We start from the raw sequence: 14355 nt of genomic DNA on the forward strand, positions 1-14355 counted from the left end.
GAGGGAACACGAGCTCAAGCAAGCTGTCCGGTGGGCACAGGAAATGGAAGAGGCGGCCATTGCCCAGGCCGTCAAAGATTCCATCATATCAGAAGAGGCCAGGAAGGCAGCTGCGCGGGAAAAGAGAGAGAAGAGGGTTGTCGAGCTGGAGACAAGGAGACTGGAACTCGAGCAGAAAGTGCAGGCCATGGAAGAGAAAATTCAAAGAAAGGAGGCGGCGAGATTTGGGCATTTTGACCCGCCTCCTTTCTACCCGGCAGTGGTCAATGCGTCCTTTGTTGACAACGGAGGCCATTGGACGTATCATGCCCCTCAATCATGGTCTGCTTGGGCGACCTACGGCAGCGAGAGGAATTTTGACAGGAGGGGGCCCCGGCGTTTCCTCTCTCCAGCACCGAACACACCAAGATTCCCGCGGGCTGTCGGCAGTGAAAACGAAACGTACGCAATGTACCCATCCGATTCAGGGTCGGGAAGAAGCGGCCGGCAGTGGAGCAAGAAGACGATGAAGCATCGGGAGACGGTTGTCCGCTGGGAGGACGAATATGACAGATACGAGGAGCGAACGGCGACCAAGACAACCTCAAAGCACATTGCTTAATGTGCTTTATCGAAGGGAGATGATTCTTTGGATAGACACACTAGAGAGGCTCGTTGATGTTGACTTTGGCGCTATTCTCGGATACGGAGTTTCTTTTTATCGGGAATCTGGATAGACCGGTGTAGAGCAAGAGCTCAGAGGATGTCCTTAGAAAGACCAGACCACTCTGTTTAGGTGGTTATGACAGTTCAGGTGGTTATGACAGTTCAGGTAGTTATGACACTGCGTCGAACCGAGGAGCTTGATCTGTTGAGGATTTCAAGTCATGTTTATGTCAAAGACATTTCCCCGTCAGGGTCCTGTGATGATATCTTGATTTGCTGCCACCACAGGCACAATCACATTCTACCACGACCACCTTGCTCCAAGCGATAAGCTGCTTAAATCCAGTGATTCGACCGTAGCACAATTGAACAGTCAAGAGTAGGTGAATGTGCTTTGGATGTGTCTTGACCTAGACAAGTAGTAACAAAACCACGGTTTCCTCGTCCCAACAAACACTGTCCAGGACAGCATCTGCCCCATCAAAGTGTCGAAAAGCCAAACTTGTGCTTTTTACCAGTGTAGCTACTAATTCATACTCACGTTCCTTATACAAGTCGGCTACATGGCTGGCCGCTAGCCACATCTATCGTCCGTAGAGACTGCCGGTTAAAGGCACCAGCAACCGGAAGGCTGCGGCGTGAGGTGCGATGGCAATCTCGGCAGATCGGTGACCCGGCACATGCGTGCTACTCCAGCAAATCGTAGGGCCTTTCTAGCTGTAAGGTTCTTTGTGTTGGATGACTCCGGTCCGGTCCTCGTCCCCGATTCATGCCGTGCCGCTCCTTGGGGGCGATAAACCATTGACAGGTTCATGGCAAGATGAAAAAGACAAGGACGAGTGACCTTCCCATTCCGCATCGACCTTGACGCGTGGTGCTTCACTGTGCCCGGTTTAGAAACTACGGTAGATTGACGGGAGGTCTTCTGGCCAATACGGGTTCCCAGGACATCACCCTCGGCGGCATCGAGCTAGTTGACATAGAATCCCGTCCCCCCTGGAAAGCGCCGTCCCCCAATCAAACAATGCATCTTCCCCGCATCCAAAGAAGAAGATAGATAAGAGCGTGGATCCTGAGTTGGTTGGCGGCATGCCGTGACGGAGAGGGCTCTGAGAGGGCCTGGGAATAACGGGATTGAAGACGTATATATCGCCGTCGTCAATCCCCAGACGCGCATAAGTTGGCGCATCTCCTCCTTGGCCCCTTTGCCGTCGCCGAACCACTTTCGGGACCCACCCCCTTACCTTTCATTCAGCAACTCGCCCCTTACCAACCACCATGAAGTGGCTTTCTCTCTCCCTTCTCGCTGGTTCGGCCGATGCGGCCCTTCGCTTCGGTTGCTCAACGGTGAGCATCCAACGCCTCGACCCCCTCGTCGAGCCCGGCAAGATCCCGAGCGCGCACGTCCACCAGATCGTGGGCGGCAACGCCTTCAACGCAACTATGGGAACCAACATTGCGGACGAGGCGACGTGTACCACCTGCACGTTCAGCGAAAACCTTTCCAACTACTGGACGGCCGTCATGTTCTTCCGCCACCCCAACGGCACTTACAAGCGTGTGCCCCTCATGCAAAACTCGGCTCTGCCGAACGGCATCAACGGCGGCATGACCATTTACTATACCCAGCAGGATTTTTCCAGCAACGGGAACCAGAAGATCACCGCCTTTAAGCCGGTACGTGTTGTCTTTAGCCAATATGGTGCAGCCCAGGTTACACTGACCTGAACTCCTCGTCGCCCCCGTGGTCCTCCTGCTTTGCAGGGCTTCCGTATGACAGTAGGTAGCCCGATGTACAGCGTCCAACCTGGGGCCCGCGGCAATCCGGGGCTGCGCTTCGTGTGTCTGGAGGACAAGTCGACGCGGTTCCCCGAGTTGCCGACCTTCCCTGATCGGCCGTGTCGGGGCGGCATCATGACGGTGCACCACTTCCCTGCGTAAGTCCTCTCCTCCCCGGGCTTTCTCTGTTCATCCCCTCCTGATCTCCGTCTTTACGACAACGAGCTAACGATCCCAACCCTCCCGCTGTTCCAGCTGCTGGGACGGCAAAAACCTCGACTCGCCTGACCACCAATCTCACATGTACAACACGGTGCGCGAGGCCTTCGCCCCCGCCGGGCCCTGTCCAGCCAGCCACCCGGTCCGCATGCCGCAGCTCGCCTTCGAGACCCTCTGGGACACGACGCAGTTCAACAGCATGTGGCCCGCCGACGGCAAGAATCCGTTCGTGCTGTCTTACGGCGACGAGCTCGGCTACGGCACGCACGCCGACTACGTCTTTGGCTGGAAGGGCGACGCGCTGCAGCGAGCGATGGACTCGCCGTGCATGTTCCAGGCCTGTGAAGATGGACGGCCGCTGAAGACTCAGAGCGTCCAGGCGATGAATGCTTGTCAGGTGAAGAGCCAGGTGGATGAAGATCTGGACGGGTGTAGGTCTCGCTTCTTGTCTTTGTTGATATCGGATGCGAGATGAATGCTGGCTAACATGACAGAGGGCTCAAGCATCTTCCCGGTCAAGGCGAGGTGGATATTTAGGCAGGTAGGTAGGGTGGAAGGGGATCCGGGTCGAGGCTCTGCCGTCCGTGGGTTCGTCGAGCGGATATCCGAGTTCGTGTTTCTTTTTGTGTGCGCCTGCGTCGTGTCTTTGGTGGCGTGTTTCTAGCTCGTACATGTTGTCTGTGAACATGAGAGCCAATTCGCCCTGCTGTGGCATGTGATGTCTTCAGAACTACATGAAAGGTTGGATCATCAGCAAAAGTTTAAGACAGAAGTGCATGGTTTATGGTTTGAACCATGGAGAACGTCGCGATGCGTAGGTGGAACGGTCTCTCATTGCCATACCATGGTGGTGCCCCGATGTATGTACACGCGTGGCAGCAATGGTGTCGTGATCACCCTAGCCATAGCCTCAAGTACATACAAGAATTGGTCGCTCCAAAGACGATTCCCCTCCAATCGTTATTGGCAGATGACCATATTTCGCCGATAGTACTCTTCCAGAATTACAGCCCCAACCCACAAACCCCTCTCCCCCAACCCGGTGCCAAGTGTGCAACAGGATAGAGGCAACGATTCCCCGCCAAGATATTAACAAAAGGAGTGACAAGGTATAATACCGTATGCAAGCCGTCATAAACAGTCGTGAACGCTCCGTAGCCCAAAAATCCTGCTTCACCAGCCGGAGCCGAGCTTTTGGTCGTCATAAAAGAAAAACCAAAAAAATACGTAAGATCGAAAAGAAAATCGGACTCGCCCGAGTCAGCTTCGATGGCGTCGTGGCGGGAAGACCGATCAAGTTCGGACATTCGCCATCCCGCGCCGTCCCGTGGCAAGGCGGAGACATCACCAGATGGCAAATGATGGATATGCATCCGAAACGCCAAAATCCCTGAATCATCGCACGTCCGGGATCGGGGCCTGATCGAGTCCCGGGAGGCACCTCACCGCTGTTTTGCACGAAGCCATGCCAGAGTCGAAAGAAAAAAAAGCAGTAGCTGTCGACAACAACGTACCGCGCCGCCATCGATGAGATCCCAAGAACCTTTCCAAAGTTGGACCACCTAGGACTTCGGAGCCGCTAGTACCGGTCGTGCCTATCGTCCGAAAAGCTCACGCGGTTCCTCCAATCCTGCTCACGGATGGGGGGCATGCCCATGCCATCGGGCTTGGATCCGGAGCCGAAGCCGGGCATGGACGACCAGCGGTTCATCTTCTTCTGCTGCCTGGTGGCAGCGGCGGAGGACACGTCAAAGCCGAGGGAGCTGCCGGAGCGAGAGGTCGACGCAGACGAGCCGGTGGTGTTGGGCGACTGGTAAATGTACTCGCCGTCGACGTAGATGGCGTTGGAGACGAAGGTGGAGCGGCGGTGACGGCTGCGGGTGTAGCGCTTCTCAAGCCGGAGAAGCTCGATCTTGGCCTGGATGCGTTCAATGAAGCCCATGGTGGATGTGTTGCGTGCGTGCGACTGTGCTGGACCGAACTGTATGGAGGTGCTCCGGCCTTGAGGTGCGAGGTTGCGTGTGTGCTCGTGTGTAAAGGAGTGGAGGTGGTGAAGGTGGTGAAAGATGCGAAAGCAATTATGGACTTGGGCCTTGGTGACCAAGTCGAAATATCCCGGGTACCTTGGGTAGGTATAGGTAGGTAGTTGAGGAAGACGTCTCGGAAAGATTTCCCACAACGGGTTTTGCAACGTGCGGGAGGAGTTTCGGCAAAACGTTTCGGAAGCGCGAGCAGTTCGGATGCAAACGTCGTCTGGCTCGGCTGCAACGGGATTTTCGGCGGAAGATTGTGGCTGGGATTTGCTCAAGAGCAATATATCTGGCGTCGGGCCACGAGGGGGATTGCACGTCTTCAACCACCGCGAGATGAAGGTAAGGAGTGGCAACGGACGGTGTCCGAGTTAACGATTGTGGGGGGAACCTGGGAGGAGGTTGAAGGAGGGGAAGGGAGCGACTGAAGGAGGAAGGGAAGAGGAGAAAGATGGGATGAAGGTGACGGTGGGATCAGATGTGGAGAAGAAAAGAGAGCAGAAATGCACCACCCAAGACGCCGACGCAGGCACCTTACACGAGACCTGGGCCCTGTTCTTGTCTTTCGCTGCATCGCTTCGAAGCATCGCAACCCTTCCCTTTCCCCTCCTGCTGCCATGCTTGCTCCAGGTTTGCATCTGGTCCCGAACAAGCATGGTCAAGTGGGGCCGATGCCGGGTTCCTGACTGGTCCCTGCGCTCCCAAGCGTCCCGAGAAACCTCGGCTCCACCAAGCTTTGACCCTGCGTCATTCAAGCTGCATGTTGGCTGCAATGGTGCTGCTGCACCTGGTGACTGCGGCAGTGTGGCAGTCGAGTCGTGTCGCCGCCCTTTTGTTTCATTATCTTCTTTGCATATACATGCCTGGGACACGGCAGATGTACCGGCGAAGGTTTTGCCCAGGCAGATGGCCACTGCGTGCTGAATTGGGGGAAATGAAACGTCTCGTCCTCTCTCATCTCCACGCCAAGGTACCAGGTACCTTGGCCAGCCTAGGTGGAGCACAGACCAATCAATGATGCGTGCCCCGGTGCTTCAAACTGTGGGGGGCACCCACGACGGACCGGCTAGCGTTCCATTGGTGCAAGAGACTACGGCCAAAAAGGGGCAAGACCAGGCACACGGTCAAGTTAACCAGCTCGCCACGCGAGGCTTGATCGGGCTTAGCGCCTAGGGCACATGATTTGCCCCTGTCCGTGGAGCAACTCTCGTCATCATCATGACCTCCACCAAACTTTGTGTTGTCAACACCATCAAGGTGCCTGGTCCGAGTCTTTCAGTCTGCCGGGGTTTCCAGCCCCCGTCCGGGACGTGAACTCGCATCATGGCGTCTCCCAAGATGCGCTCCAGTGGCGACTATGTTCGTCGTGATCATGGCCGTCCCGGCGACGACCACCTTGGCCATGGCCATGACCATGATGAGCCCAAGGATCTTGAGCTGGGGCTGCTCTCATCAGCAGCTCACCAGGACGCCGATGCCACCCGGCCCGGGGCCGTCCTCCGCTCCCGGCTCGGGCGCTCCACTTGCGGGATCCTAACCCTCCTCCTTGCCTTCATCTCGTACCCCAAGCCCGGCTCGCTCCGCCTCCGCAGCACCTCGTGGCTTGATGGCGTTCGTGGCGTCGCCGCCCTTGCCGTCTACGTTTTCCATGCCATGGGCTGCTGGGCCTCCATCGTCCCCGCCTGGCACGCCGACAAGCTTCAGAACAGCCCCCTCCAGCTCCCCTTCATCCGGACCATCTTTGTCGGCGGCGGCGGCGCCGTCGCCGTCTTCTTCGTGCTGTCCGGCTACGTCCTCACCCACCGCTGCCTGCACCACATCCGCTCCCGGGCCCCGGGGGAAGTCTACCATGCCGTCGGATCCTCCCTCTTCCGCCGCGGCTTCCGCCTCTACCTCCCGCCGATCCTGTTAACCTTCTGCGAGATGGTCGCCACCCGCTTCGGCTTCGGCCCGCCGCTCAACTTTCATTTTAAGCCCGAGCCGACCTTCCTCGGCCAGCTGTGGGACTGGCTCGTTGAGACCAACCGCCTAGTCAACCCGCGCCACAACTTCTATCGCGCCATCCGCGGGCTCGTCACCCACCCCAAGTACGACGCCGTCATCTGGACCATCCCTGTCGAGTACTACGGTTCCATCTTTTGCTACCTCCTGTTGCTCGCCCTGGCGCGCGTCGCTTCTCCGCGGCCGCGCATGGCTGTCGTCGGCATTGTCTCCGTCGCCGCCATGGCCGTGGGGTGCTGGAACTTGTCGTGCTTCGCCACGGGCATGCTCATCGCAGATATCAACCTCGGCCAGGACGAGGGGGCGCGGCAACAGCACCAACAGCTGCAAGCGGAGACCCCCCGACCCCGCCGCCGCTGGCTCTGGTGGACCGTCTTCGTCTTTGCCTTCTACGCAGCCGGCTTCCCCACCATGATCTACGCCTCCGCCATCGCCGCCCCGATGCCCGGCTTCGAAACCCTCCGCGGCCTGATTCCCGGCGCCGTGTACGCTTCCATGGAGGACCCGGCGCGCTTGTGGTGGTCCATTGCCGGCGCGGCGCTGCTGCTCTCCATCTCCCAGCTGCCGCGCCTGCGCGCCGTGTTCGAATCCTATCTCTGCCAGTACCTGGCCAAAATCTCGTTTGCCATGTATCTGGTGCACGAATTTTGCTTGGTGCTGTTTGGGTTACAACTGCGTGCAGCATTGATGGCGCTGGCTGGCGTGCCGGACGGGACTACAGGCGGGTTGTTATACTGGACGGCGTGCGTTGCGTGGTTTGCCGTGTTTACCGTGCCGGTGCTGGCGCTGGCAGCGGTCGTGGAGAGATGGGTGGACGTGCCGAGCGTGAGGTTTGCAAAGTGGTTGGAGGAGAGGTGTTCGGGGATTTGGAAGCGGTTAAGGCAGAGGTAATCGGAGCGAATATGGTATTTCTGGTTTGGGAGGTATGTACGGGGAACCGGAGTTGGTCGAGTCAAACACCATGTGTGTGTCTGGGTACACGACGGTCTGGGTCGTACTCCATATATACAGTACTCTATACTTAATCAAGCGTGCAAATAGAATCCACAAAGAACACTTTCTCGGCTACACAATGCCGAGTACCCAGCACACCCCTCCTTATCCTCATTCCTTCGGAGGGAGAGATAGCCGATTGTGGGCGGTTTGCTGGCACGGTCAGGTGGAGCCATTCGGAGTCGACCGTCCGGGCCGGGCGTTCCGCTTCGTACCTGCCAAGACTCCGTGAGCGCCGTCTTGGCGAACGATGCTCCGGGCCCCCGGTACACACTCCGGAGACCGCCATGAAGCATGCGAAAACAAGGTTAGGAGACTCAATTCCGGTACACAATGTCCCTTATAGATCCAGAACGGCCCAATCATGTCTTACATGGAACCCTTCCATGAATATTCGGAGGTGTATCATCAGGGAGCTGACGGAACACTAACTTGGCCTCGCTTCCACGGTTTCAAGGTAAGGGTCCAGTGGCTATACTGCAAGGTACCTAATCCGCCTCTCCCAAAGCTGGTTGCTTCCCATCTATACCTCCCAACGTTGCTAAATGGCCAAGCATCATTGAGGCCCATGGAGATTCGGTGCAGTCACGGCATTGGAAGTCTCGGAAGTCGACTGAGATCCAGTTTTGACACCAAGACTTGTCAACGTCCTCTCGCAAAGTGTTTTCGCGTAGATTCTTTGCGCGGCCTCATGTTTGGAAAGACGGTTCCGCCTGCAATGGTTTGAGATGGCTGAGGCGATCAATCAATCTTGAATATGTCAAAGCTGCAACATCAGCGACGGACCATCTTCTTCGGATTGACGGAAGCTCATGGGAAGCAATTACAATCATACATTTCAGGATACCTAGCTATGGGGTAGGCATGTGGAAGTCTGCACACCCTCGACTTGTCTCAACAACCAAACTCCCGTCTCCCAGGGCCCTTCCCAAACAGCAACCGAAAAAGTAAGGAAGAGCAAAGGAGAAGAAAAGCAAAGAAGAATGAGGTACGAAAAATATGAAAGGCCAATAATGGTGCCCCACAGTCCGTGACCCTCCGTGCCGAGGAGTGTCAGGAATGGATGCTTGGCTTTGTTTCTTCTCTGCTCCGAACTGATCCAACCCCACGGCGAGCCGCCGTCAAGGTCACACCGAGGGCCGGCTGTCGAGATGTTGCCAGCAACTTCTTCTTTAGGACACTGGAAGCCAGGATCTGCTCAGATTGTCCCCCTTCAGAGCTTCACGGACGGCGACGCCTGCGTGGACGGCATGATATGGAATGTCAGCGCGCCTGGTGAAACTTCACTGGGCGCGTCCGCACTAAGCGGGAAGTGAAGATACCAGTACTGAAGGAGAGCCAAGCCGGCGTCGCTTGGACGTTATGTACACGCACTGCGTACTTTGTATATGCTAGATAAAGCACCCAAGAGTGCAGGGGTCCTGGTTGTTTCAAGATTGACCAGTCGATCAGAGCATATCAGGAGAGGTCAGTCGCTTGTGTCGGCGGAACCACCTGAGTGTGCCAGAAAGGGGCAACATTACCGGCGGGTAGATTGTGCGCCGCCTTAGTATCCGAGAGACAGCACAGAATCCGATAATGCCATCTCGTTCATCGTCTTTGACATTTCGCTTCGTTCATCAGGCTCCTCCTGGCCTAACAGGTGCCCAAGGGTTTGGCATTTGGTCTGTGACCGGACCCTGGACAGACGGTCACCTCATGTCTCAGATGCCTTGTGGTCTGCACAGAAGAACTCGCCTCCAGGTAGCATACGGCAATTCTTCCCGAATTTTCCGTGGATGTGCGGTTTTTACGTACGCGAGCCGAGGCTCTGGCGGGGTTCACTGAGATGGTGAAACCGTTGAGCCTCTGATCTTGGCGGATGCGTTGACGAATTGAACTAATTACGGCAGGGCTGGACTACATGCGTCGCAACACCAAGACGGTGGCATTCCTCAACGTCACCCATCCATCCCGATCGCGTGCTTGCGCCACAGTGATCTGCGATCGACAACATCGCCTCGCGCTGTCAAGCAAAAACGTCGTGGTGCGCATCGTGCCATGCCGCACAGCTTCCCATGCGCATTTCAGATGAAGGATGATCTCCGTGGATACTGCCCGTCCCACCATGCATGCGATTGCATCTTAGCGGTTTCAGAACCACCACGCAAACGCCAACTCGTCAAGTCCCCTTTGCAATCACAGCCTTGGTCTCCGGCCCGCATGACAGCCCAAGCGGTGCTCCCGCTGCTGCCCTGGTATCACATCAACCGCCTGGGTGGGACCGTGGGTGGTGCCCGGCGAGCCACCCGCGACAGCGGCCCATGTTGATGCACCACAAGTCCCTGGCCTGCGGGGACCGGGACTCACCAATCTTTGGAGAGAGGGGTGGCTAGCAGGACGCGATGGCGGCGGCCGTTGAGATATAAAAAGCCCTTGCGTCCTCGCGCTTCAAGTTACGCTCCTTTACTCACCAACCCAGCAGGGCGGTTCAGCACTCTTTCATACACTCCTTCACTTCATCTTTAACCCAACACTTCCTTTCTCTTCCGGCCCAGGTAGCCGTTTTAACAGTCTGTGGCATTCTTTTTGATTTGTTCATTCCTTGATTCACTCCCTCCATCTATCCCTCGAGGCACATCCAAATTCCCCGAGCTGGTCTACCCACTTTTGACTTGACAAACATTTCGACCTTTTGCAAAACACACGACCATGTTCTTCAAAGCTGTCACCCTTGCTTTGGCCTATGCCACCGGCGCTACGGCCCACTCTCTTATGCACGGCGTTGCGGTCAACGGCGTTGACCAGGGTGACGGCCGCGGCGTCTACATTCGCACGCCTCCCAACAACAGCCCGGTCAAGGATCTGGCCAGCCCGGACCTTGTCTGCAATGTCAACGGCGGCAGGGCAGTCAGCGGCTTCGTCCAGGCCGCCGCCGGCGATACCCTCACGTTCGAGTGGTTCCATAACACTCGCGGCGACGACATCATCGACCGCTCCCACTCGGGCCCCATCATCACCTACATCGCGCCCTTCACCGAGGGCAACGGCGCCCAGAGCATCTGGACCAAGATCCACGAGGACGGCTTCGACTCCTCCACGCGCAAGTGGGCTGTTGACAAGCTCATCGACAATGGCGGCAAAATTGACTTCGTCCTTCCGGCTGCCCTGGCTCCGGGCAAGTACCTGATCCGCCAGGAGATCATTGCCCACCACGAGTCGAACGCGGCCTTCAACGTTGACCCGGCTCGTGGCGCCCAGTTTTATCCGTCTTGCGTCCAGGTTGAGGTCTCGGGTACCGGCACGGCTGTTCCGGACCAGAACTTCAACTTCAACACCGGCTACACCTACTCTGATCCCGGGATTGTTTTCAACCTGTACACCAGGTTCGACAGCTACCAGATTCCTGGCCCGGAGGTCTGGACTGCTGCCAACTCGGGCAACGGCAACGGCAACGGTAACGGCAACGGTAACGGCAACGGTAACGGCACTCCGGCGCCCCCGACTACCACTGTCACTCCCACGCCCACTGCCACTGCTGCTCCGGTTACGACAACCACCCCGCCCCGCCCACCTCGCCCGACGCGCTGCCCTGGCCGTCGTCTCAAGCGGGAGGAGCCTCGCGCTTAAGTACCGGGGTTTGTTACCTCGGTGAAGCTTGGTGAATGGGGTCTGGAGACAGCCGGCTTGAGCCGCTATCTCATGAGTCGAATATGATGTGAAAAGAGTTCGCTTCTGTATGTAGATAGTTGGTTCACTAGGACGTACATATCAGGATTTCGCCGTGTCGCCGTTGACACATCTCTTTCTGCTCATGCCCTCGATTTCACCATGCTTCTATGAAATGATCAACCCAGGATTCTCCATGAAACCACCGCCCTGAAGTTGAAACTTAACCCTGGCACAAGTTTCCCCTTCAAGAGCCATCGAAAGAATTCTTCTGCCAGGCCACAACCTCGCGACAAGAACACCCTCCAGTTTAGCTCGTTCCCGATGCTAGACATAGCCCAGGACCGACCATCAATCCCACCTAAGAGGCCCCTCCTTCCATGTTTCGGCCTTGCCACCGTTACACTTGAGCATGCCATGCTCATTGCTGATGCCCTCGTCTGCCTCACACGTTAGCCACCAGCAGCGCTGCCTACCATGGACCGACCATGACGTACTCAAATTCAGTCCCACGATGGAGCTTTGGCCTTCGTCCGGGCGGAAGCACTCGCAGTGGAGTATACCGTCGAAAGTTACGGAGCACCGCTTGCAATCCTCTTCAAAGTAGCCACTGCGTGATTGGCAGCGAGAAGTGTGTCAGTGGTCAGCCACGTCCCGATCACAGCGACGATTTTCGGGAGCTTGTAACAGAAACCTGTGCCAATTGGCTACCCACTTTTTCATGAAAATGAGGTCCCCATTCTTGTCCACACCCAGGCACTTGTTCAGATCCAGCTTGTTGTGCATCAACATGCCTGCCTTACAGGGTGGATAGCAACACGACGCCTCGAGCGCGTTCCTTCCGGTAAAGGTGATCCCGAGACAAGAGCGCGAGAATTCCGAATAGTGTTGTTTGGCGGAGGCACTGTACAGCAGGATTGCTGCAGCGGTGGAGATGATAGTTTGAGGACGCATGTTGGAAGGGTTCGTACTGGGACTACCTGGGAGCGCAGCAGCAAGGTTGATACGGAAGCTGAGGTGATCCTGATGGACTGGTGGGTGGTCGCTGAAGACCTTTGACGGGGGGTGACCTCTATATACCACCTTACCTCCCTAAGAGCACGATGACAAAGATCTGTTGTGTTGCCTGTCCGCCTTCCCCAATACCTCTTGAAGGGCCTGTCGATTCTGTGGCCAGAACCAACGGATTAATTCGGTATCCCCGAATACCTATTGTTGAGGAATGCCAGCATTCAAGGAGGACCTATTTCCAAAGGAATCTGGAAGCTCAGAGCTACTTTGAGAACTGTGGTGAAATAAAAGCTGAACTATTTGGATGATGGGGGTGTGTACCCCAGAGGCCTTGTCACGGGCCCGCAGATCAAGAGATGACAACTAGCTCGGAAAGTTCGTACAAGGACGCATGTTAGGAAGGCTACGTTATAACTAGGGGCGGTGTCGACGGAATAAAACACCAGGCTGATGAGCTGGACGGGGACGGAAGATTGTGAAGCATCAGTTGAAAGTCATCAGGAAACTCTCCCTACTATCGGCCAGGCAACCCGCAGATGAAGACATACTCATGTTCCCTATACTTCCTACCCAGAAAGCTGCCAAAGGGTTTGTCGGTGGCTGAGGTATCAGACTAGTGTATATTGCAGCTAGCGTTGTGTCGACGGTTTCCAGAGCATAAAGAACACAACGTGGCGTCAATGAATGTACCTTGATCAAAGAGGCATACCTCGTGGATGAACAACCAAGGCACCTGGGCTTGGAGTGAACTATTAGTCTATGTAAGAATCTAGACAAAAATGACTTAAGCTCCGATATTAGCTGGTCTAAGATATCTAGGACGTTTTTTGTTAGAATGTCGCCTTTGGCAAATGTCTTCTTTCGTCTCTAGCACATCTGTTTGCTGCCTCCCTATTGAACTAGGATGCCTATAACGCATGTAATTCATATAGGTACCTCACATAAAGCAAGCTGCTATCAGCCTATATCCAAGTGTGTTTCACTTGACTCTGTTTTCCATCTCGGGTACGGTTAAACTACGCAGCAGAACAAACAAACAAAGATAGATAAAAAGAAGAAAAAACTGCCCGGCGTAGTATACCTTCGACCCTCTGATAATCGGAACTAATCGGCGGTCAGGCTCACTGGGATAGAAACTCCTGCTCATGGCCATGTCGCACACGCCAAGTCCGTGGTCAACGAGAGTCATGAAGCCTGTTGCCCAAGCGCAGGACATTCCTCCTAAGATATTGCTGTAGCATATCAAGTTTACTGGTGAGACCATCTTCTAGAACGATTGACCCGCCAGGTCATGGCCAAAGGGCTCTACGATCTCGACATATTTCGAGGAGATCTGCTGCCGTCAAATTGCATACCTTACCCCATAGCCCTGATATTGTGGTTTTTTTATCATGCTAGACTCCACTCTCGAAAGCCCCATGGGGTTGAGATATTCTTCCGCATCGCCCCAATCCGGAAGCTCCCGCACCGATCAAACGCCATGGCACGGCATGGAGAGAAAGGACGCATTGCGTAATGCCTGTTACATAGGTGCCAAATCAGGCCATGCAATCACACTTCTCGGCCCGCGGATGCCATCTTGGGTCATCAATCGGATCTTGTCGAATCTCTGCTGTCCAGGATTCAAACCTCACATCATGTCACCATAATATGGAAAACACTCCGCCGTAGGCCTGATCGTTCCAGCGCCGCGGTTTATTAGTAGCCAAGCTTCTGCCCTCATGCGGACATGGTGATACAGGTGACGCATCAAGACCACCACGTACGCGGACAGGTCCCCTGACGTGCCTTTCGTATATTAGCCTGAAGTCAAAATCTATGGGAATCCTACCTTGGCAACCCGGGGGACTGCCGGCGATCCGGGGCCCCAAACGGTTTTGTGGGTCCTTCTGCCGGACCTTGGACCAATCAAGGAGGTAGTTTAGCACGGTGATGCGGTCCAAGCCGCGGCCTCGCCGGGGTTGCACAAATACCGCTATCGCAAGCCGAGCCCGTAGAACGGCCTGGTGACGGAGCAACATCATGCGAA

At 55.8% G+C, this 14355-nt stretch overlaps 5 protein-coding genes across 5 annotated transcripts; 3 read left to right on the top strand and 2 right to left on the bottom strand.

Moving 5' to 3' along the window:
* Positions 1-1923: 1923 nt before the first annotated feature.
* On the top strand, positions 1924-3180 carry VTJ83DRAFT_2842 (uncharacterized protein; the record flags this gene model as incomplete). Its single annotated transcript, XM_071009157.1, has 4 exons — positions 1924-2322; positions 2410-2582; positions 2680-3074; positions 3140-3180. 4 exons carry the CDS (start codon positions 1924-1926, stop codon positions 3178-3180), a joined length of 1008 nt encoding a protein of 335 aa, XP_070866723.1.
* Positions 3181-4222: 1042 nt separating this feature from the next.
* VTJ83DRAFT_2843 (uncharacterized protein) lies at positions 4223-5260 on the bottom strand (the record flags this gene model as incomplete). Its single annotated transcript, XM_071009158.1, has 2 exons — positions 4223-4993; positions 5207-5260. 2 exons carry the CDS (start codon positions 5258-5260, stop codon positions 4223-4225), a joined length of 825 nt encoding a protein of 274 aa, XP_070866724.1.
* Positions 5261-5996: 736 nt separating this feature from the next.
* Positions 5997-7565, top strand: VTJ83DRAFT_2844 (uncharacterized protein; the record flags this gene model as incomplete). Its single annotated transcript, XM_071009159.1, has 1 exon — positions 5997-7565. One exon carries the CDS (start codon positions 5997-5999, stop codon positions 7563-7565), a length of 1569 nt encoding a protein of 522 aa, XP_070866725.1.
* Positions 7566-10358: 2793 nt separating this feature from the next.
* VTJ83DRAFT_2845 (uncharacterized protein) lies at positions 10359-11276 on the top strand (the record flags this gene model as incomplete). Its single annotated transcript, XM_071009160.1, has 1 exon — positions 10359-11276. The coding sequence occupies one exon, from the start codon at positions 10359-10361 to the stop codon at positions 11274-11276; it is 918 nt and encodes a 305-aa protein (XP_070866726.1).
* A 390-nt stretch (positions 11277-11666) lies between these two features.
* VTJ83DRAFT_2846 (uncharacterized protein) lies at positions 11667-12107 on the bottom strand (the record flags this gene model as incomplete). The annotated part of the gene is made up of 3 exons (XM_071009161.1): positions 11667-11755; positions 11813-11925; positions 12031-12107. The coding sequence occupies 3 exons, from the start codon at positions 12105-12107 to the stop codon at positions 11667-11669; spliced, it is 279 nt and encodes a 92-aa protein (XP_070866727.1).
* Between the last annotated feature and the right edge of the window lie 2248 nt (positions 12108-14355).

This window comes from Remersonia thermophila, chromosome 3, assembly GCF_042764415.1.
Source record: "Remersonia thermophila strain ATCC 22073 chromosome 3, whole genome shotgun sequence".
Lineage (NCBI taxonomy): Eukaryota > Fungi > Ascomycota > Sordariomycetes > Sordariales > Chaetomiaceae > Remersonia > Remersonia thermophila.